Genomic DNA, 23,900 nt, shown 5'->3' on the forward strand with positions numbered 1-23,900 from the left:
GGGGCTATGATGGAGTTTGGATCTGTGGGGGAAGGCAGGCTGTTTAATTTTATTCTTTGTGTAATTTATGGCAGCATTTCCTAGAGCCCTGGATAGGTGCCCTCTTAATTTTTGTACAATACTAAAGAAATAATAACCAGTTTGGCCCTGTATATATTTATACATGCGTAAATAATTTATCCTGCCACCCTAACTAGAATTTATGACATCGCTACAGTAACAAAAAACGTATATGTCACAGCCATGGTGTCGCTTCACTACTGCAACGTTCTAGAACTTCACCTTACATGTCTTTAGAACTATCCTGGACTGAGTACATTACATTTCCAGGTTTAGCTCACTCCATCTAGATTCATGGCTACAAACACTTCAGAAAAAGACGACAAATTTAAAGTTACGTTTGATATGGCAGTAGCGCTAATATCCTCTGACAAAAAAACCTTCAGTCCTGAAAAATCAGATAAAAAGCTTTCATCCATTTCTTTAATGCTGGACCAGAACGTACCAGGAGACGTACCTGTAAAGGACATTTTGGAAGAACATGCTTATGAAGTGCAAGAAGATGCCAGCTTCTCCAAAAAACTGCACTGCCATAGCTGTAACCACAGTAAAGTAGAAACAGGCGAGATAAATGTACTTCTTTCTCTCTCCTTTCCCAAAAAACTGTGGAAGATAGTAGAAAGTGATGAGTTCAAGTCTATTGGTTGGAATGATCATGGAGATTGTGTCATTATAGATGAAATCTGCTTTCAGAGAGAAATCTTAGACCGAAGAGGCATCTTAAGGATTTTTGATACGGATAGCATGAAAAGCTTCATTCGACAACTCAACCTCTACGGATTCAGTAAAATACGTAAAAATATCACTTTGCCTCATTTTCAAGCAGAGAAAAACAGAACCAGAGCAAGAATACTGGTAAAGTAGTAGAAATCTATGTTTTAAATAATTTCCTTGCTTTACATAAAGGGACACATCCTTGAGTCTCCGCCTTTGTGCCCTTGGCATAGCTCAGGAGAAGGTGGGGTACAAACATGGCTTTAATTCTTGAGCAGGCAGATACTGGGTGAGTCACATGACATAACATAGAGCAGCATGACAGATGCTGTATATTACAGCAATTGCCCAGAATTCCAAGGAGCTGTTCCAAAAACCTGGGATGACTGGGGCACAGGGACAACTGGGCTGTGACGAGTTGGGTGTTCTGTTTGTACCACTTATGAATTTTGGATGATTTTATTAAATTGTATCATGAAATTACTGTGTCATAGAAAGCCTCTATGGATGTGGCTCCCCCGGGGTGAACAGGGTTGTGTCATGTCTCTGCCCCAGGCTAGAGCCAATGATGAATGATCAGCACTCAACGATTGTCTATTGGGACAATAGGTTTGCTCTGCCTCGAAGAAGACACTTTCTCCTCTTGTCTGAAGGGAAGGGGGTTTAGGTAGGCAGAAAAACAGAAGCAGGTGATCCAAGCAGAAGTCTATAAAGGGACTCGTGGGGGTAGCTGGAGGAAGAGAGCCATTTTCCACCAGATTAAGATGAGGGAGATTGATGTAACCTGCAGGGGCTGGGTAGGTTAGGTAAGGGGATGGGGGAGCTTTCCTGTCTGTGGGAGCACATATGATCCCCCAAGGAAAGGGTGAACTAGTGAGGAACATTGCTTTTAGGATGTTTAATATAATCTGTACTATCGTGTGCATTATCTGTTAAGTAAAGGGCATAAAGTTGATAGACTGAACAAAATGTGTACATTAACTGCTTCACAATTACTATCTGGGCCTTTGGGAGTTAAACTGTAAACCAGAAGCGTCCCATTTTTTGGGGTGGAGTTCTGGGAGAGGACTGTGTTTAAGTACTGGGGTGTCTGAAGGGTCAGCACTGTGCCAAGAGGGAGTAGGCAGCTGGACAGCAAATTCCAGCACTTAGAAGGAAGGTTTGCACCCTGAGGTTCACCCCCTGGGAATTCAGAGCACAGAGACTTGGATTCCCCTCACAGCAATCCTAGTGGATGGGCAGGAAGGGGCACTCACTAGGATCTGTGACAAGGACCAGACCCTTTCTCTAAGCTATACCCCTTGTGCCTCTGGAGGAAAAGAGGTTGTACACACTGTGGCATTGGAGCCACTTCAGCAGCTTCACTTAGGGCTTGTGTATACTTAAACTGCTACAGTGGCACAGCTGCACTGCTGTAGTGCTTCAGTGTACATAATTCCAATGGGAGGGATTCCCATCAGTGTAGGTAATTCCCCTCCCTGAGAAGTGGTAGCTAGGTCTGTCGACCTAGCACTGTCTACACCGGGGGTTTGGTGGCTATCGCTACGTCTCTCTGAAGGTGTGGATTTTTCACACCCCTGAGAGGTGTAGCTATACCAATGTAAAAGTCCTAGTATAGACCAGGCCTTAGTTAGGGGACTCCTCAGGTCCTTTTAAGTAGAATGTATAGCTGCTTTATGCTGCTGGAGTAGTGCTGAAGATCTGGCCCCAAATGTCTTCCGCCTACGCTGCTAAATATGAAATGATTTAAAAGTCCTCAAAGTAATGTATATTAGAGGATTCTAGCTACATTAATTGTATACAGCAAAATCAAAAGATAGACAGTGTTTAAATAATTTATCTATATGAACATATCTATGTACTATCTAGAAAAGAGGTCTCAAGTCAGCCTCTACCAAAAAGGCTGATGTGGCTGGCATGTGAGGAAACCTTAAAGTCATAAACAATATAGTTTTTGAACTGAGTGTGTTAGCATAGGGAAAAGATAACAGTTAACAAGAAATATAAATGTATAAATACCAAAACTGTCAATAAATTACTTATGGTGTATAATTAGGAGTAATGGGATTAATAGGCTGACTATCAGGAAGAACTTCCTGATAGTGAGCCTTGTTAGAGTATGGACAAGTGGTGAAAACCCTGTGGCTTGGGACATTTAAAACGAGATTAGGCAAAGCACTAGAAAAAGTATTGTAGAGAACACCACACCATTGCCTCAGACGGATAGACTAGATGCATTTTAGGTCTTTTCCTCTCCAGTTACTATAATTACACTTACATTAAATTAAAAAAAACAAGTCATTCAGCTATGAAATTTAGAAAAATCTTTCATGTCTTACAAAGTGGTCACACCATACCTAGATCCTACATTTTATACTTAGGCAAAACTCCTATTAATTTAAATGGGAGTTTTATCTGACTAAGGGACACAGAGCTCAATAGCTTTTTTATTACTAGAGAGAATCTGAGGTTTAGTATGACAGTTCTCAGCATGTAGACAATAGGTACCAACATTATTTATGGCAAGGTATCTTATGTTTGTTTCACAAGTTAAAACATTCTGAACCTTATTGTTACATGTTAAATTTAAAAAATGTTTGGGATTTTGTTCCAGTTGTACCACAATCCATATTTTAGAAGAGGGTGCCCCTTTCTCATTCAGAGAATGAAGAGAAGAGTTGGCATCAAAAGTAATGAACAGCTAAATCCCATCAGTCCTAATTTGAAGAGAAGAAAGCCAGCCGCTCCAAAGAAATATATTTCCTTTCAAGATTCAATTCCGCCAAATGATTTGCAAACACCTTGTCTAAAAGAAACAATGCATAACAACCTACAAAAGAATTCAATAAATGCAGGGAATGGCAAAATGAACCATTCCTACCCAGTCTCTACACCATGGCCTTTGGAAAATGGAACTGAAAACTCTATTCAAAATGGTATTTATAACCAGCAAAGAAATCCATGTATGGATACTAATGCCACCAGCTCAATTTGTCCATATTTTCCTCCGACTTTAGAAACAGGGCTTGAACCCTCAATGGGACTCCATCGTTTACCTGCAACTTACCAGGACTTTGTGTTCATGAATGCTCAGTTTACTACTTTAATGTCCTTTTGGAACCCCTGGTTTTCAATGTTGATGGCAGCAACTTCATCTATTCCTTTGACAGAAACTCTCAACCAACAATCTACTTTTCCAGGTCAGCCATGTTCTTTATGCAACTGCTATGGTAACACTGAGCCTTCTGCCAGCTGTGATTCTGCAAACTCAAATTCTGCAGAACTCTTGTGACTGGCAAATTACGGTTTATAATGGCTGAACCAGATCACGTCTTTTAAAAATAATATACAATTAAACTGGTTAAAAAGTCTAAGTAATGGGAGTATTTATTTCTTCTTTACACTTAAGTTTCCCAGGTAGTCAGCATAAACAAACCTGAGTTAGAGAGTCTTAAAAATGCATGCTTCCACCCACCAGCTGTAAAACAAGTGAAGTAGTAGTACTCTAACAGCTCTTTTAGACATAGGGATCATGGCACTCAAAATTCACAGAACTGGGGCCTGTCAGTAGAAATCCATTCCTTTGGCATGATTCCCAGTGAAGGTTTAAGGGAAAAAGATCTAATTATCTGTAAACGTCTTGTATTTGTACTAGTACTTTACAACTATTTAAAAAAAAAAACAGAATCTCAAAAAGTAAGTTTCCGTTTTGTAGCCACAACATTAACTCCCTGGAGTATTACATTCAGTTCACTTCAGTGCCAGAAAAGATACTGACAAATTGGCGAGAGTTCAGAGAACTATAAATAGTTGTAGGGATTGGCTTATCAGGAACAATTATAAAAGGCTTGTATAAAAAAAAATGCCAAGAAAAAAAACAAAGTGGAGGAGGAAAGCGTATTTGAAGGGTGCAAGCACCTCAGATGGAGAATTATTTAGGGAAATTCCAAGAGGGGAACTAGAATTAACAGGATGAAGTGAAAAATGTACAATGACTATCAAGAAAAGTTTCCTGGCAGTGAGATCTCTCTCACTGTCTAATAGTTTTCAGTTGAGCTGGTGGAAGCCACCTGGGGACATATACAGCTGTGTAGATAAACATTAGAAAATGTACTCCAGGAAGAATTACGTTCTGGCCATTGGGGGATATACTGGATTTCCAAATAGGTCTCTTTCATTTCTAGTTTCAAGGAGTCCAGAATTCTGTGACAATTTAGATACCCACAATCCTCATATTTAAAACTCATGGGGGTAGTAACAATTACATTTAACCCGTATTTGCATTGAGACATCTAAATTTCTTCTATTAACAGTTACGTTTCCTCCACTGAAAAGGAGGGGATAGGGGAGTAACAATACAGTAAAAAAAAATCGATCTTAAGTGATCAGAGGAAAGGCTGAAAAATATATTAAATTTAAAGCTCAGAATGATACAACAGTATATCGCTCCAGATGAATTTCTTTGAAGTGGCAATGGGAAAACTAAAAGAAGTTGAAACATGTTCAATGATCTCAATCAGAAGTCCAACGCAATATGGCAATCTTTATTTTAGGGAACATCCTCACCCCTGCCAAGCTCAGGTATCTGGACTTCATGCAAGAAGAGAACCACAGAGATACCCAAAATTTCAAAAGTGGTAACACAGGCACTTCAGCAGTGCTGCAACAGCATCTTAAATACATGTTCCCCGTAATGCAGAGGAGACTTATTAATGGATCCACATAATTGCAAATCCATCAACTACTGTTCCTCCCCAGCCCAGCCTGCCTCCTCTAGCTGTGTGTTTCAGGTGACAGAGGGTTCTATGGAGTAGAGTGCTATGGTGGGCAAGGACAGCAGGGGCCCTGTGCAGGAGCCAATATTCAGTGTGACTGCTCCAGCTGGGGCCTGAGAATAGGCCTGAATTTGCCCCTTGTCAATTAATTTGTAATCTTTGAGCAGAATAGTCATTTTTTTGTGCTTAATTTTATTTCAGTATTTAATTCCCCACCATTTACCAATCTTTTCCATCTTAAATTAGAATACTAAAAGCTATTTCAGGGGTCGGCAACATTTGGCACGCGGCTCGCCAGGGTAAGCACCTTAGCGGGCCGGGCCAGTTTATTTACCTGCTGACGCGGCAGGTTCGGCCGATCGCGGCCCCCACTGGCCGTGGTTCGCTGTCTCGGGCCAATGGGGGCGGCGGGAAGCCGCGGCCAGCACATCCCTCGCCCGCGCCGCTTCCCAACTTCCCAATTGGCCTGGGACGGCGAACTGCGGCGAGTGGGGGCCGCGATCGGCCGAACCTGCCGCATCAGCAGGTAAATAAAACTGGCCTGGCCCGCTAGGGTGCTTACCCTGGCGAGCCGCGTGCCAAACCTTGCCGACCCCTGAGCTATGGCATTTGTTCAGTTACACTTTTTACAAATGCATCTACAACACCAAACATGTTCTTGTCCTCCCAAGTACTAGTCATGCTATAGAGTCTATAAAGGGGAACCAAAAACTCTATCGTTAATGCAAAGGAGTGTCTGAATATTATTAGATATAACTTCTATTTATATAGCACTTTTGATGCCAAAGGATAAAAGGCACTTTATAAACTTAAACTGTTATAAAGAAATTGCATCATCCCACTAACGAAATGTAACCAGCACTGGAAAGCACAGCAGCACATAGCAACACCAGCTACCCTCTTAGGGTAGGAGGTGAAGGAGAATACTGTACAAGAAATTGTAACGGGAATTTGAATAGACAGACTGAATCCATAATTTGAACTAAATTTAAAGGGAAAGCTAGATATTATACTGCATGGTTGTGTTTTGTTACTACCTACATAGGTAGGGGAAAATGAAATGCTTACAAACATCTGGGCAGAAATTCATATTTTATTTCAAAATAAGACCTATGTCCTAGAATAAGAGTTGTAACCTACTCTGAAACACTGATGCTGAATTTTAATTTAGTCCTCCTTTAATCCGAAACTTAAACACATGCTTAACTTTACTTACATGAGTAGTTCTTCTGAAATTTAAAAATAAATAAATATAGGAGTCAATGGGACTATTCACATGCATAAAATCTTTCTAGGACCAGGGTCCGAGTTTTTATTTACAACAAATATAACTGAACACTTTTTCATTCCATTATCATCCCACAGCCTGATGCAGCCACACCTCCTTTTAGGTTTCAACATTTAAAATAGGTACATCTATATCTCAATATATTAAAAAAATTAAAAAAAAACATTTACAATTGTCCATGTGTACACATACAAGACACTTAAACAATATAGACATCAATAATGGTCGTTACAATGACATCTCTTCATTAGTAGGTAGAAAAATAATTCCATACATTTTCTCATTATTTCATCTTCTTATTACGGAGTCACAAAAAAACAAAAAAAAACTCAAATCAGTTTTTGCCTCATATCTATTTCTATAAAAAACATTCACCACGAATACATTCCAGAAGACAGCTTGGGGAAAAAATAAAAATCACCTACATATATGAAGCTAAACTAATGACATCTGACACTACAACTTTAGACTCAGGTAGGCTCAAATATAGCTTAATGTTCCAAAGGGATCAGTTCCTTTGGGATATCCACTTGCCATACATCTTTGCCCCCTTTAGCAGGAATAGGTTCCAGTAGCCATCTTGGATTTGAAACAACAGTCAAATATTTCTGCTCCAGGCTAGTGAGTACAGCTTGATTTTCCAGCTCCAAAATCTTTTCAGGAGATAAATTTTCTGGATACTGTGAGGTCTCTCCAATGTCAACTAGCCCTGTATTATAAATGCAAATGTTACTTGGCAGGTTAGTTCCCCTCCCCAACAGAAGTTTTCCAAAATAAATTCTCAACAACTTCCCAGTCCACATAAAAAACAACTAATTTATATTATAGGAAGGTCTCTACATCCAATATACACACCTTAAACAACAAGTGTCAATCTCTGCAAAAGGCAGCCTATGTGACTCAAGATGAAAAGAAAGATGAGCTGAAGCATGCAGCTATAAGATTAATAACTCAGTGCAATGTAATTCTGTTAAAAAGAAGTTCTGCAACTACTGAGGTATTATTGAAAACCTGGGAGCCAAATTCAGCCCAGGAACAGCTCCTCTTAAAAAAATAGAACTGTGCCCACTTATAACGGCTGAATTTGCCCCTATTTTATTAAAATATCAACAAAAGAAAGTAAAAGGGGTACTAGACAGCAGGAACTTTCATATCTTTCCGTGATTAAACATTTTTATGAAATAAAGGCCAAATAAATCCTCATTCCTTTTTACAGTTTAGCATATGATTTAGGCAGAGATTATCCTGCAGATACCTATGCATGAGCTTTACTTTGTGTGTGTAAAGTTGTCTCATTGACTTCAGTGCCACTACTCATAGAACCTAAAGTTAAACTTGTACATAAGTCTTGGCAGGATTGGCACCTTACAGTCACTTTTCTAAGTTCAGCTACTCTTTAAGATTTCATATACTGCATTACAACTTTCGGCCCAAATATGACCACATTTCCACCTACTCAATCTCACTGATATCAATAAGGTTGCACAAGTGGAAAGGACAGCAAAATCTAGCCTTTTGTATTTATTTGGCATTTTATTTTTAATGTTTTTGTGAACTTCACAGCACCTCACAAAAAATTACAAAGTTATAAAAAAATTGTCTAGAAACAGGTTACAAAATTTGTGCTTAAGAAACTGTGTTTACAAATTTAAAACATGCTTAGGACTGCGTGCAATAAAAAAGATCAACATTGCTTACCAGCAATAACTCCTCTGCCAAATTTTTCCCCTTTATCTAGTAACTCTTGAACTTGTGTAGGTGTCATGCCAAGTCTATTCAGAAGGATCTCTTTCCATGTTTCATCTTCCCAGTCCTTAAAAGCTATGTGAATAGCAATAGTGCAGTTCTTATAGTCTACCAGCAAAGGACGCCAACGAGTCTCGATTGTTTTGACTTTGTTCAAAACCAATCCAGCATAGGGTTGCCGGAAGGAAAGACAGCCAAATATCATCTTTCTTCAGAGTCACTCTTTACCTTATATTTCTCTCAGATCCTGTTTAGTTTATGAAGGGGGAAAAAAATTAATTAGTTTAGCACAACACCCTGATGTCTAGGACTTGAAAATCTATCCAGCAGTGGCCACTGAAAACTAATGCATCTGCCTGCACAACAGTCTTGGGAAGTTTAGCAAAATATTCTGATTATTCAAGTCACTGTACCTTCAGAATGTCTTAGAATTTCCAGAAAGCAATAGTGAGTTTTCAAACGGTTAATCTGTCTTGATACTCCAAAAATTAGATTATGATCAGTTACACTGGTGTCTATTATTATTTGTATGGTAGTGGCTAGAAGCTCCAACCAAGATCAGGGCCCCCTTGTAACAGGGCACTGAACAAACACAAGAGTGAGAGACTGTCTCTGCTGGACAATGTTACAATTTAAACAGACAAGTCAAACAGAGGGTGGGAGATAGGAAATATTATCCCCATTTTACGTGGGGGAAAGCCTTTAGTAGAGCCAAGAACTGAACTCAGACCTCCTAAGTCCTAGTCTAGTGCTTTACCCACAAGACCCTTACTAAATCAGATGTTACTCTGTCACCATAACAGAGATCAGAAACTAGCTACAGATATTTACAAATAGAAATTAAACTTTTCCCATTAGTTTTCAGCCCATGTCATGGAGAATGTTTCAGAAGAAAGAAGCAAAATGCAAGACATAGGGACAAGAGTGGGAGCAGGACACAAAACGAATCATTAGTCTTGAAGGTTTGGAAGAATGAGGGAGGAGTTGGAAGACAGGAGAGCTGAGAGGCAGGAGCTAAATTGTCCTGTGCCTTGTAGGCAAGGGCAAGAAACTAAGAATCCAATGAGGTGGGCCTGCGAAAGGCAACAAAGATATTTGAAGAGGGTTTGACCTGCCCAGAGTGGCAGACAAGATGGAAATATGCTAAATCTAACTATAACTATGTTTGTTTTTTCAAACACAATAAGAACAGTATGTTGATGGGATTTACCCTTGTTTGTTTACAAATCAAATGCTGGGGCACTGTGCTACAGAGCAGGAAGGCCAACATGTTAGAACAACTAGAAAAGTCCACCTTTGGCAAGAAGTAAACAAACAGCATCCAGGGGAATTAAATGTTTAACAATACTGTACGCTCAACAGTATGAGGTATTTTCGCTAGCACAGCAAATTCATTTTATACATGGTATTTATCCTGACAGTGCCCAGTAAAACTATTACTTATAATAATAATAATTTTAAAAAATCATTCAAGTTGTCTCGGACAGGAGAGCCACTTGCACCATTCATATGGGGGCTGTTCAACACCCAGCCAAGTGCTGACTCAGGGCCCCTCTCACTCTTCATACTGGGGCTGCCCCCCCATCAAAACTCAGCCCCCCCCACTCTTGGGTTCTCCCCACCCTCAACTCAGCCCTCACCCCACCCTGGGGTTCCCCCCCCATCAACTCGGGGCCCCCCTGACCCTTGGGCTCCCTCCCCCTTATCAACTCGGGGCTCCCCTGACCCTTGGGCTCCCTCCCCCTTATCAACTCAGGGCCCCCTGACCCTTGGGCTCCCCCCCCACCATCAACTCAGGGCCCCCCTCGCACCCTTGGGCTCCCTCCCCCCATCAACTCGGGGCCCCCCTGACCCTTGGGCTCCCTCCCCCTTATCAACTCAGGGCCCCCCTGACCCTTGGGCTCCCTCCCCCTTATCAACTCAGGGCCCCCTGACCCTTGGGTTCCCTCCCCCCTATCAACTCAGGGCCCCCTGACCCTTGGGCTCCCTCCCCCCTATCAACTCAGGGCCCCCTGACCCTTGGGCTCCCTCCCCCCTATCAACTCAGGGCCCCCTGACCCTTGGGCTCCCCCCCCACCATCAACTCAGGGCCCCCCTCGCACCCTTGGGCTCCCTCCCCCCATCAGCTCAGGGCCCCGCGCACCCTTGGGCCCCTCGCCCCCTTCAGACGGGGGTTAAGACCCGCCCAACGCGCTCCCGGGGCCCTCACCCATCGGCTCGTCGCTTCCTCCGCCGCCCCCGTCTCTCCCGCCGCTGCTCCTCGCCACCAGGCCTCGCCCCTCCCGCCGGCCCGCCCACAGCCGGAGCGGGGAGCGCGCAGCTCGGCGGAGCTGGGGAGGCCGCGGCGGGCTGGGGGGAAAGGGGAGCGACCCCCTGCTCTGAGGGGAAGGGGGAGCGACACCCCCCAGCTCGGCTGCCCGTTTGGTGACAGCGGGAAGAGACGCCGGGGGGTGCTGGGCGTATCCGAGTTCAGGGCCCCCGCCCTGCTCAACCCCCTGGGCCGAGCCTGCGGCAAACGAGCTGGACTCAGCTCGTCTCCATCGCTCTTGCCTGGGGCAGTGACCTGCCCTGAGCGGGGACCCCGGGTGCCTCGCCTTCCCCTGACACCAGCTTGGGTCCGTCCTCCCCGGCTCTGGGCCCCGGGTCCTTCCTGGGGGCCAGGGAGGATGAAGGTAGCAAGCTGGGGTAGCCCTGCAGGGCTGTGGGGTTGTTGCCTTGGAGGGCACTAGCTGGCACAGGGTGCTCTTAGGTAATAGCAGGGAGCCTCTGGATGCTTGGGCCTGTTTCTGCCTCCAGATACCGTGGTGTTTAGCGTTAGATCAAACCAAACAGACCAGTATTGATACCGTCAGATAGTCCACCCCAAAGCACTCTTGCTCTGTAAAATCTGAACATCAGAGGTTGAAGTTTATTCAGCACTAGACGTGTTTGATAGGTACACAGCTCTTTGCATCTTCTGGCAGTATTGGTTAATGGTTGCTGGCCAGTTCCCCTGTGAATCAGCTGGTTTTGCCTCTCTTCTGCCTGCCTGCTCTGCAGCCAGGTTGGGCCTTCTCTAGACTAAATGTTGTCTCTTAAAATGCCCCACTATTGCTACCAGCGGTGGAGCGCCGCTGGTAGGATTAATAGGGGGCTTATTGATGTAAATTGTCTTCTGGTAGATTCTGGTGCTTTAACCATTTACTACTCTGGTTAAAATGCTGGCAGATGGTCTTTGCTACCTCCTCCACCGTTGCAGAACTGCACTGGTGTTTGCAACAATGGGCAATTTTAAGAAAAAAAAAAAGTAGGAACAATCTTACCATTTGAAAAGTTCAGTAAATAGAGCAGGATGAGAGTGAGTCAGACTGCTGCCAGCCAAGCAGCATCTTCCCCATCCCTCCCTGCTAATGGTCCACTGATTTTTGGGTGAGAGAGAGGTCTGTAGGGGGCGTTGGCTCAAAGTAGACAGAAAGCAAAATATGCTTTCAGGAGAATCAAAGAGATCTAGTGGAAGGTGCAAAAGTAGAAGAGTGAGATCAAGGGGGATGGGAAAAAGTAGAGGACGCCAGAGGAGGAGGAAAAGAGAGAGGGGAGGACCTAGGGTAGACCTGGAAACAGACAAAGGAGAAGAAATAGTAAGAAAATAACAGCTTTTAGGTTCAGTTAATTTTATCTTATTTGTTCTTCCATTTCATTGTATTTGTCCAGCATGTGCCCCACAGCCACATCAAAGGGATAGTGTTGCACTGGGGATTTGAAGGTGAACTGATAATTAACAAATAATTGTTAGTAAGTAGCATAGGATAACTCAGCACAGTTTCAGTTAGAAAGCACAGTGTTTTTGTTTCCCTCTGGCCAACTCCTTTTTGAAAGGATACCCCAGCAGATACTGCGCTCAACCCCATAAGAGTCTGCAAGGGAGATCCTGTTGCTTGTTTTTGTAATTTTGAAAGTGAATTTTTTACTTTATACCCTCTTGCATTTCCAGTGCTAATAAAAATTTTGGAAATAGGTATGGAGAGATTTCTGTTATTCCTGTAAGCTCCATTGTGGTCCAGTTATGACTTTGAGGTCTCTTTGGGATGTCACCTAGAATGGAAGGCAGTGACACAAAGCGGGGCGGGGGAGAGGGCAGGTTTAAATAACAAATATATGGCATGCCATTTTTGTTCTGTTTAACTGGGGTATTCAGCACGTATTTTACTATTATAGTTGACCATATGTATTATTTTAAGTTACATGCCTTAGACATGCATCAAAGTGGTTGCCCTGCTGCTCATTTTCATAGGGGAACTGAACAGCAAAAATAAAATTAACAAGATCTTCCTGAGCTAGTACCTGGTGCTGAAAGTGGGGAGAGAGCGAAAATTATCTCCCCATATAAAGAGTTTAGAATTAGTCTAGTTCCTCCCTGCCTTATATAAAAAGGGAAAATAATAAAGGGGTAGTCAGTTTCCCTGTGCAGACAGATCCAGTGTAAGAAGGCTAGGTACAGATGGAAACTAAATAATCCTAGTCAGGTTCACTATGCAAGCTCTTTACACATGAAGCCTGGGCAAAGGAAGAGAAAAGGGATGAGGAAAAAGTGGCTAGTACGAAAAATTATTGACTGTTTGCAGGCAGAATTAGAAGAGGGGAAAAAGCAGAAAAGAAGGAAATAAAGGAAAGGAGAGAAATCAGAGACAGAAAGAAAAGATAGAATGGTGAGTTAAGGAAAAAATTATCATCAGATCTAGTGATGATAATGTGTCAGTATCACCTCTCCACACTTGCAACTGAAAGTTTCAAAGTAACTTTTAAAATTATGGGGACTCAAAGATGGAGAAGGAAAGATGATTTTTCTAGAAGTCAGAAGAAAAATGGGCTACTCCTTCAAGTATCCGAAGAAACTGTCACCCAGAAAGTCATCGAGGTTCCAGGCAGCAAAAGGTAAGACCAAAGCGACATTTTCCTATGGACATTTGTGTTTGTGGATGCAGGCTTCTGAAATTAAATTAGTGTTGTGTGCTGTAAAAAGTGATTTGGGAGGAATAGATTGTGCCCTCTTGCTTTTTTGATGTAAGTTGTTCAAGTAGTTTTCTGGCAGCTGCCTTCAGACCTCCACTGAATAGCTAATGTTCTAATGAAAATAACCCTAATCTTAACCTCGCCACATAATTTTAACTGCTGAGGCTATTTATTATCCTTGCTACTATTTTCTGGGATTCTTACTGTTTTTCAGTATCCCTCCTACTGCGATATTTCTAGTGTACTCCACAGTATTCCATATAGGGTCATACAATTCCTTTTTACAATGCTATAATGACAAGACAAAATAAGCGACAAATTTAATGTAATTGTGATTATTTAGGTTTTTTTACTTTAAATGTTCTTTAATTGTAGGTTATTTCAGTCTTATTAGATCTGTGTGATTAGTGCAAAGACCTGTTGAATCTGTATGCAATTGCAAGTATTGCTTTATTGCTTTTGCTGTTATTATTTCTGCTATTTTTCCACTGCAGTAACTGCTACAAATGTGAGGCCAAATTCCTCTCTCTGTTTTGTGAAAGAATGTTTGGATTTACATGCATGTAACCTATAGCAGGATTTGGTCCAATATCATTTGTGTTTGATTGTATAAATATAATGCCTTGTTTCATGATCTAGAGGGAGATTTTTAAAGACACCACAGGGACTTAGTCATCAAATTCTCATTGAAAGTTTAAAAAAAAATTAAATGCATTTTAAATTTTTAAATACAGACGTGGTTATTGCCATATAAGGTGAGTAAATGTTATGTAGAATTGTCATATCAGATATATCATATTAGCTAATCTAGTCCAGAAACTTCTTTTCTATGGGTCAATACTGGATGATTCATTGGAAGGAAAACAAACAAACCAAAACAAAACCCCAGCACCTACCTAATACCCTGAGCCTGCAAAGATTTATGTTACTTATTATGCTTTACTTTTATGCACTGAGAGTAGTCACATTGGCTTCAATATGACTATTCAGTGTTTGAATTTAAGCTCATGCATAAATCTTATTAGGGCTTAATTGTACAATGCTGTATACAAGTGAGGAAATTCTTTCTGATGCTGACAGATGATCAGATTATATCTAGGAGCTTGAGATCTGAGAATCCGTATCATTATTTTGGCCAGCATGGCTATTAGTGTTGGTAAAGATCATTATATTAGCTAATCCTATGTAAATCATGGTACGGTATTTGTCTTGATGACCTACTGCAACAGTGAATTCCACAAGTTGACCTATACACTGTGTAAAGAGGTATGTTTAATTTTATTGGCTCTAAATTTATTTCTCTTTAATTTCAAGTGTCTCCTTATTCTAATGTTATGGGAGAAGATAAAAATAATCATATAGTCCCCATTATAGAATGTGTTACTGCTTTGTGTGGAGCTAAAACTATGCCCAATGTATGATTTATTAGGACTCAATTCTGATCTCAGCTAGATAGGCAAGTATTGTTGCGTTTCTTGTCAGACGTGCTCAGTGGCTGATTTTACATTATTCAGTACATAACAATACATGCTAGGATAGCTGAGGTCAAAATCAGGTCAAGCCACTCAACAATATGTTACAGTATACATCTGATTTCAGAAGTGGGTCAAGATACACAGCAGTATGTGCCCATGTATCTGAGGTCAAAATTGGATTTTCACTTGCTAATAAATGAAATCAAGATATTTTTTTAAAAAATCCTACGAAAACACATTTTACACATTGATAACCATTAAATATTTAGTATACACCAGCAGTTACCTCATATTGGTATCTGAGAGACCATAGTTATTTTCCTGTGTTTAGAACGGGAAATAATTGTGACATCTGAAAAACTGATGGTATTATTAAATATTCACATGTCCAAAGCTGCAATCACAGCATTATCTGGGAGCTCAGCTGTGGTAACTGTAAAAAGTCAAATTCTGTTCTGTAGAGGTTTATTTACCATGCCATGCTCATCACTGTAGTATCTGAGCACTTTCCGGTAGTGCATTAAGCAATGTGACTAAGATCTTGTCGTGTGTTCTGTTCCCTTATCCTTTCCTGAGAGGAAGATGAATGTACAGTGGAGTGTTTTCTTTTGGTAGGGTGGTTTTTTTTTAATATAAATATACTTGTTGCTATCTATATAATAAGATTCCAGGATTGTCACTGTCATTTTGAAGCTATAGTGTCTGTTTAATCTGTGTGAAGCGATGGAAGCAGCTACAATCATGGTTGAGAGCTCTTTCTGTGTAGCAGTTTCAGGATTCACGGTCTGTTACTGTCAATTTTTTAAGTTCTCACCCATTTTCAGCTCTTTTTATATACAAGACTTTATGAATTACACCTGTGCGAAAGCATGGGCTTTTAGCTATTAGTGTGTTTATTTTAGAGAAGGCAGGTCAAAGAAATGCGTTTTCAACTTGGAGTGGTAAGTGGTAACGTTTGTGATGGTCTTAGTTCCTCGGAGGGGCGGTGGGTGGGTACATTCCACAGTCTTGGATCACCTTTGGAGAAAGTTGTCTCCTGAACACTCAAGCTTTATTCTTATTGTTGAAAGTTCATTTGTGTCAGAGGAGCATAGTTGACTTATTAATTGTGTGCCTGATATTTTTAATGATACTGGATAAAATTTTCAAAAGTCCCAGTTTCAAAATTTTACCCCCAGCTTTGGGCCACAGTTCAGGAGAGCATTTAAGTATAGGCTTAAAGTCCATTGACTTGAAGTGCTGTCCAGAATAGTGATGTTTTCCTGAATTGGAGCACTGGAGAGGTGGGGAATCTTCAGGGTTTGAGGTATGCCTGGCTTTATTGTATGCTTCTAGCTCTTTTGTTACTTCTCTGCCAGGTTCCTCCATGTCTATGCTCCATTTCACATTAGCTACAGGTAAGGCGCTTTGGCCTGTATCAAAAATTTATTTGTAAAGCTCTTTGTTATGGAAGAAAAAGAGTTTACTCCATCAAGTTTGGCATCCTCCTCAGTGCACTGAAGGGACGAGTCCAGGGAGATGGAGGGCCTGCTGCTCTACACAGCTGTCACAAGATACTATCATTAAATTTTTATCCTAAATCTTGCAGTCAAGCACATCTAACTCCATCTTCTACATTCTGCTAATTTAATGTAAAAAACAATCATAGTGGTGGAATTTCCAGAATTGAGGAAGGTGTCATCTGATATACTCAGCTTGCCAGTAACTCTGAATTCATCAATAAGAGATGTCTTGTACTTGCTTCAAAGGAGTTTAGGCTAATCAGATAAATAGCATCAATTAAAAAATTCCAGAACTTTGTACAATGAAGCCTGTCTTAAGTACCTGTTCTGGGGACTAATAAAAAAATAATTTGCTTAAAGGAGGTGATGTGTGCCATATAGGATTCTAGCTAGTAAATGGTCTGCTAGAAAAGGTGAACAAAATTGGACTTAAAAAAGCCAAATCTATTAAGTAATAATATTATATATAAAACCTCAGTTCAAACTGTTTATACAATTTCACATGATTTTTATATACAGATAAAGTAAAATTACAGTACTAAAAAGTGCTTTATTTAAAAACTAAACTTGGTCATACAGCACAATATTTCTTTAAATCACATATTTTGTGAGAAACTAAGGACTGTTCTATAAGCATTTTAGTCAGTGTGTCTTAAATTTCTGTGAACGATCCTAACATTTCCACATTTAGTTGCTGCAGAGCAAACTTTATCAGAATGTTTAACTATTCAGAAAATCACTGACATTATTATCCTGATCAAAAGTTTTAGGGTTACATGTAGTCGTTCTGTTACTTTCTTTGTTGGGCCTGTCTTGTAGTAGATGACTTCTGGGTACCCTTCTGGCTCTGTCAATCTGTTCTTCACTTCAGCAGGTGGGTATTGTAGTTTAAAGAATGCTTGGTAGAGATCCTGTAGGTGTTTGTCTCTGTCTGAGGGATTGGAGCAAATGCTGTTGTATCTTAGAGCTTGGCTGTAGACAAAGGATCGTGTGATGTGGTCTGGATGAAAGCTGGATGCATGTAGATAAGTATAGCAGTCAGTAGGTTTCCAGTATAGGGTGGTGTTTGTGACCATCGCTTATTAACACTGTAGTGTAACAAAGAAAGTAACAGAACGCCACTAGCCGTCACCTACAGCTCTCAACTAAAACTTCTCCAGCGGATCATCAAGGATCTACAACCTATCCTGAAGGACAATCCCTCACTCTCACAGACCGTAGGAGACAGTCCTTGCTTACAGACAGCCCCCCAACCTGAAGCAAATACTCACCAGCAACTACACCCCGCACAACAAAAACACCAACCCAGGAACCAAACCCTGCAACAAACCCCGGTGCCAACTCTGTCCACATATCTATTCAACGGACACCATCATAGGACCTAACCACATCAGCCACACCATCAGGAGCTCATTCACCTGCAAATCTACCAATGTAATATATGCCATTATGTGCCAGCAACGCCCCTCTGCCATGTACATTGGCCAAACTGGACAGTCTCTATGCAAAAGAATAAATGGATGCAAATCTGACATCAGGAATTATAACATTCAAAAACCAGTTGGAGAACACTTCAATCTCCCTGGTCACTCAATAGCAGACCTAAAAGTGGCAATTCTTCAACAACAAAAAACTTCAAAAACAGACTCCAACATGAAACTGCAGAACTGGAATTTATTTGCAAACTGGACACCATCAAATTAGGCCTGAATAAAGACTGGGAGTGGTTGGGTCATTACAAAACCTAAACCTAATTTCTCCCATACTAATTTCCCCCTACTGTTACTCACACCTTCTTGTCAACTGTTTGAAATGGGCCACTCTCATTACCACTACAAAAGTTATTTTTCCTCCTGGGTATCCTACAGTTAATTGAATTGTCTCGTTAAACTGACCTCACGCTTGTAAGGCAACTCCTATCTTTTCATGTATTTATATCTGCTCCTGTATTTTCCACTCTATGCATCTGATGAAGTGGGTTCTAGTCCACGAAAGCTTATGCCCAAATAAATTTGTTAGTCTCTGAGGTGCTACAAGAACTCCTCGTTGTTGTATTTTTTTTTTTAAGGAAATATCTGAGAGTGTAACTTTATTGATCAGTAAAGTCTGATTGTTTTTGATACCTTGTATGTTTCACTAACACAGAAGTAAAAATGGTACAGCTAGTGAGTTACGTTATCTACTTAGAGGTTAATTCTTGTATTTTTAGGATGCTATTACACAGAGATTATTCTTGTCCTCTGCATTTTGAAAAGTCATAGGAAGGTCATTGATACAGGCTGCAAACCTAGCAAGTTTATTTAGAAACAACTTGTGTAGCTCTTAGTAGCAATCTTTTTTGGTTGAGATAGGTGGCTTCATGCTGAGGTAATCTGCAAAGGAAGAAGAGCTCATGGTAATGAGCTCTTCTTCCCCTGCTGATTATTAGGTCCTATTCCACAGGCAACTCTCAATGCAGTCTGCAGCTGCATACAATATTTTTAAAGATAAGGCTGGATTAACTCCCCTGCCTGGTCATGGATCCACAGCCAGAGTTGGTGACCTCTAAAATATTGAAAACTTATTTTTTGAATGTATGTTGATTCCTGCCATGAAGGGAATATTCTTACCCCATCTAATTCATGCGCTCCATCCTGGTTCTTAATTATTTTACCCTTCTTCGGCTGTCTTGCACTGCAAGGTGTGACAAGGAGTAATAAGACTTCAGGTGGAGCCATTTCTAATTACTGTAAAGCTTCTAATAACTTCTGCATATAGCTGTAACATGAATGCCCAAGTGTATTTTCTTAATAACATCTACTCCATATGAAACTCTCTATCATATTGGGGTTCCCCGCTGACTTCTTCTAGAATCGCATCAGCACCTTTTGATCCAGTCCCAACAGAAGACATCTAATGAAAGAAATTTTTTTGAATTGCCTCAGCACATTTGAACTAATTGTGAAAAGAGATACCTGACAAGGATTACAGGGGGAAAAAGGGCACTAGGCTCAGGTGACTTGGATTCATACATTTTCAAGCTGGCCGTACATGTTCTTGCATAACCTAAGTGTTACTTTTAATCCTTCACAACAAGTACAACTTTTCAACAAAGTGGAAGTACAGATGTTACCTCTCCTGAATTCAGTGGGAAACTCGCAAGCTTTCACTCTTTCCTGAAAAGAACATGCCACCTTTCTGTGGTCAGTTCTGTACTAGCTGGTTACTTCTCTAGAACGTTGTTTAAGGCAGCACTAAGCTGCCTTTAACAACAGAGGGAAGGACATTGTTAAACAGCTCAGGAAAAGCTACCTTTCAGATGATATTGCTTGTAACTTGTTTTACTCTTCAGCGTCTAAAAAGCTTTGAAATAAAATAGGACTTTATAAAAGAGATTTGCCCATATTTTATTATTAGTGAGCTGCATTTTTACTATTGTGATAATCTGACACATTTATAAACGTTAAGCTTATTCCTGATGGATTGTTTAATTCTGGTGGCTTGAGTAGGTTGCTATAGCATGGTTAAATCTCTCTTGACACTCTGTGGTAGATTTAAGTGAATCTCTAATTTCTTTCTGGTTTGCTTCTTTTAGCAATCATAGATATAGAGAGAGCTTCTGTTTAATTTAGTGGTTTACATTCCTGAGTGTTTATACTCTTCTTTTTTAATGTTGCTGAACATATGATTTTTTTCTTATATAATTATATTAAAACTTCACAATGTATTTAAAGTGCATCATCTCATTTCTTACCTTTATTCCCTTTCATCCTCAGAGATGCATCAAGTATATGGGTGCGTAGTTCTCTGCACTTTGGCAGAGGTGATAGTTCCTCCTTAACAAATGCACTATGATTTTCCTCACCAGCTATATGTGTGCGTGTCTGAGGAGATGAAGTGACACCCTCTCATGCCCACATTGAAAGATAACCAGGTAGGTAATACCAGGTGTTTACATAGCTTTGGTTTAAACTTTTTTGTAATACCTTGTATTTTAATAGGCATTCCGTGTACAAAGTGTTCTATGGTAGAAATGTTTCATTTTAGTACCATCAACAAACAGAAATGAAAACCAAAACAAACTTCGTTTTACCCAAGAATCTTAACATTATTTTAACTATCAAAGAAAGAACATTATGTGTTGAGGACTTGTATCCCCGACATTGGGTGTACCTCATAAAAGACCCCCTATATCACAGTGCCAAAGCACAGAGGTGTAGGGCTGAGATCTTAGCTCAGAGTTTCCTTCCTTTTGTGTTTTTGTTTTCCTCCAAACCTTCATATTTATTAAGCATTTTTTTTATTCATACAAACTAGGGCCAAATTCTCTTCAACCCCACTGACTTTTCCTTTTCTGTCATTTCTTAGTTCTCTTCAGCATTCCCCTAGGTGGCACCATGACCCACAGAACAAGAACTGTATGCTTTCAGAACAAGTCGCTACTAGCTAGTGGCAGCTGTGCTAGTGATACAAACATATTCTCAATCACTTCTCACCCTCTGCATTCTTTCTCTTAATCACCAAGAGGCCACTTCTCAAATTTCTCAAACAAGCAACTTTTTTAGTTGTGAAATCAGACCTAGAGCTGATGATGACCAACTAGGTTAGAAATGCTGGTCATCAGAACATGGTCTTTGTACAATAAGTGACATAGCTTCATTAGAATTAAGAATCAATTAACTCGGTTTAAAAGAAAGCAATTAGGTCTCTTATGTAAAACCACAATTTAGCCAATGTAACATTCTTACATTACCATGGGCACACAGGAAGGAGGTCACTGACTCCATAATAGAGTCTGGCAAAAAACAGGCCACAGATTTATCAAATTAAACCAATAAAGCATAAATGCTGACAATCCTGGCAAATTTTACAACCTACTTCAGGTCCTGCTGTACTAGCAAGGAACATCAGTTCCTCACTCCCAGGTCCACTCTCCAAGTCCTGTATCACAACCAATCTGACCATGCTTTCAGTACTTACCAACGTTGCTACTGCTCCTGAATCTCTCATTGAGCTGTTGATTTTCCCCAAGCCCCTTTGTACAAAACCCCATCAGTGCCCCAGTTGTGAGCTTGTTTCCAGTATCAGGAGTGTGTGATACTCCTCCCTCCTAGACCCACCAAGAATGGGAGTCAACAAGTCCTTCACATCTCCTTAAATATGCCAGGTTAACATTGCCTGGGCTGTGCAGCAGTGCCAAAGCTTGTTTGCAACTACCATTGGAGACTGAAGTAGAAAATGGCTGCTCCACCAAAGTCCATATGCCATGACTGGCTAGCGGGCCGGACAGCCCCCATTTGGATACTGAGTATGCTTTTTCCTAGAATAGCTGCCTACCAGGATTAAGGAGTCTGATCTTCCCCAGCAATGGGCTGCTTTTTGTCTTGTCCCTACCTTTGACCTGTCCAACTAGGGATGGCCTTACCAGGCGTTAAACTCCTGCTGGCATAGCATTCAGGGTCACTAACTCAGAAGCCTTCCCATCATGTCAAGGTGCAATCCCTGGCAAAGGACTATAAAAAATATCCCTATAATAGAAAAGTTGAGAAAATTGTTCGATAATTTTGTTCTGTGAACATTACTGAACTACTCAAAAGTGGATCTTACGTGACACCTAAAGATTGCAAATACATTAGGGGCCTGATTGTGATCCCAGTTACACTGACAGGGTAATTAAGGATAACTCTACACCATTAACCAGAACAAGAGATCAGAAATGGGTCCTAGAGGTATCTACTGTAAAAAGCCTCACCGGAATGGTATCAGTGCTCCAAAACATAACCTGAATGCAACAGAAAAGTTTCCCATGAAAGGTTGTCTGTCTTTGCCAAGTAAAAATATTATTCGAAAATGGAAGCAAGGATCCAGTAATGAAATAAATGTCAACAAGTCTCCAATCCTAAAATTGATAGCGTGTGGATTGTCATTGATTTTACCAGGGCTCCACATGGGTGCAGTTTTCTTCCTGTTGCACCATCAAGTGCATAATCAGCATGATGAAAACTCCTAAATGATAAGAACATAAGAATGTCCACACTGGGTTAGACCAACAATCCCTCTAGCCCAGTATGCTGTCTTCTGACAGTGGCCAATGCCAGTTGCTTCAGATGGAATTAATAGGTCAGGCAATCACTGAATGATCCGTCCCCTGTCGACCATTCCCAGCATCTGGCAGATAGAGACTAGGGACACTCTGAGCATGGTGTTACATCCTTGCCTGTCCTGGCTAATAGACATTGATGGACCTATCCTCTGTGAATTTATCTAGTTCTTTTCTGAACCCTGTTATAGTTTTGGCCTTGGGAAAAGGTTGATGATTGATGACATTTCCAAAGCCTCAAAAGAATACTGAAGAGTCACCAGCTGGAAGACCTAATGAAAGAGAGAGAATAACAAAAAGGACATTTCAGTAGTATTTTCCTAAAGTCAATGTAAGTTTCCCATTAACTCAGCAAAATGGTGGTGGCTTCGTTTCCTCATTCTGTAGTCTGTTTCTTTGTACCTAGTGTTTCTGAGAGGACCAGATCAATGATGTGTAATAAGTAGTGATATTTATGTCAGTTCATATGTACAGAGTAAATAAGGAGTAACTCCACTGAAATCAACATAGTTCTCTTATCTTGTTCTGTTTAACTGGTTCCTAAGGAGAATACTGGGAAGGGCATCACTGGAGTGATATCAGTGCTCAAGAACTTGGTTGCGCTTTTGGAAAAATGACAACCCAGACTCACCCCAGAGACAGCCTACTGCCTCTGTGATGTACCTAGGCATCACTTGTCATGGACAGAGAACGCTTGCTCAGCATCAAATTCAGGTCCCTTTTGTGGCAGCACATAGCTTTACCGCTCTTTTAATGGTCTTTCTCAAAGAGAGCTGATTTATATGATTGCCTAGCAAAGCAAACTCTTACCAAGTTACTTTCCCTCTCTGTTTTCATAAAACATTATTCTGTAAGTTGTAATCCATTTCCTGAAAGAGGATATTCTGCTGAAGCTAAATTTTGGTGTCACTTGGTGCCTTGGATCAGCATTCTGTTGGTCAGAAATGCATTGCATATGTGCCAACTTCGCTTCCAAATATTTATTGTGGTTCCAGTTTATGAAGTCAGAACAGGAACTAAGTACAGAGAGAAAGTGCAATCTCACATGTTGTCCCTTTTGGCTGCAAAAGTGCTAGTTCTGGCCGGAGAGATGGCAATATAAGTTTTTGTTTTTAACTTAATTTTTTAAAATAGAAGGTGGAGTGGATAACAATGGTGGGAGCTTGTGAAGAGGACAACTAAAGAAGCTGGCTTGGCCCCATTCCACGCCTCACACTTCCATACAGAAAACTGCCATTTGGTAATAGCCAGGCAGGTGTCAAGTTGTGATTA

General features: G+C 40.8%; 2 protein-coding genes across 2 annotated transcripts in view; one reads left to right on the plus strand and one right to left on the minus strand.

Annotated features, from left to right (window-relative positions):
• Nucleotides 1–6,624: 6,624 nt before the first annotated feature.
• On the minus strand, nucleotides 6,625–11,089 carry LOC128843121 (protein EOLA1-like). Its single transcript, XM_054039689.1, has 3 exons — nucleotides 10,793–11,089; nucleotides 8,536–8,830; nucleotides 6,625–7,546 (listed from the first exon to the last, which is right to left on the minus strand). The coding sequence occupies exons 2-3, from the start codon at nucleotides 8,786–8,788 to the stop codon at nucleotides 7,329–7,331; spliced, it is 471 nt and encodes a 156-aa protein (XP_053895664.1). The 5' UTR covers nucleotides 8,789–8,830; nucleotides 10,793–11,089; the 3' UTR covers nucleotides 6,625–7,328.
• Nucleotides 11,090–13,428: 2,339 nt separating this feature from the next.
• The window catches only part of MAMLD1 (mastermind like domain containing 1), a 346,199-nt gene continuing 335,727 nt past the window's right edge, over nucleotides 13,429–23,900 (plus strand). The window contains exon 1 of the mRNA XM_054040094.1: nucleotides 13,429–13,494. The gene's annotated coding sequence lies outside the window, so the exon portion shown is untranslated. The remainder of the gene's footprint in view (nucleotides 13,495–23,900) is intronic.

This window comes from Malaclemys terrapin, chromosome 9, assembly GCF_027887155.1.
Source record: "Malaclemys terrapin pileata isolate rMalTer1 chromosome 9, rMalTer1.hap1, whole genome shotgun sequence".
Taxonomy (NCBI): domain Eukaryota; kingdom Metazoa; phylum Chordata; order Testudines; family Emydidae; genus Malaclemys; species Malaclemys terrapin.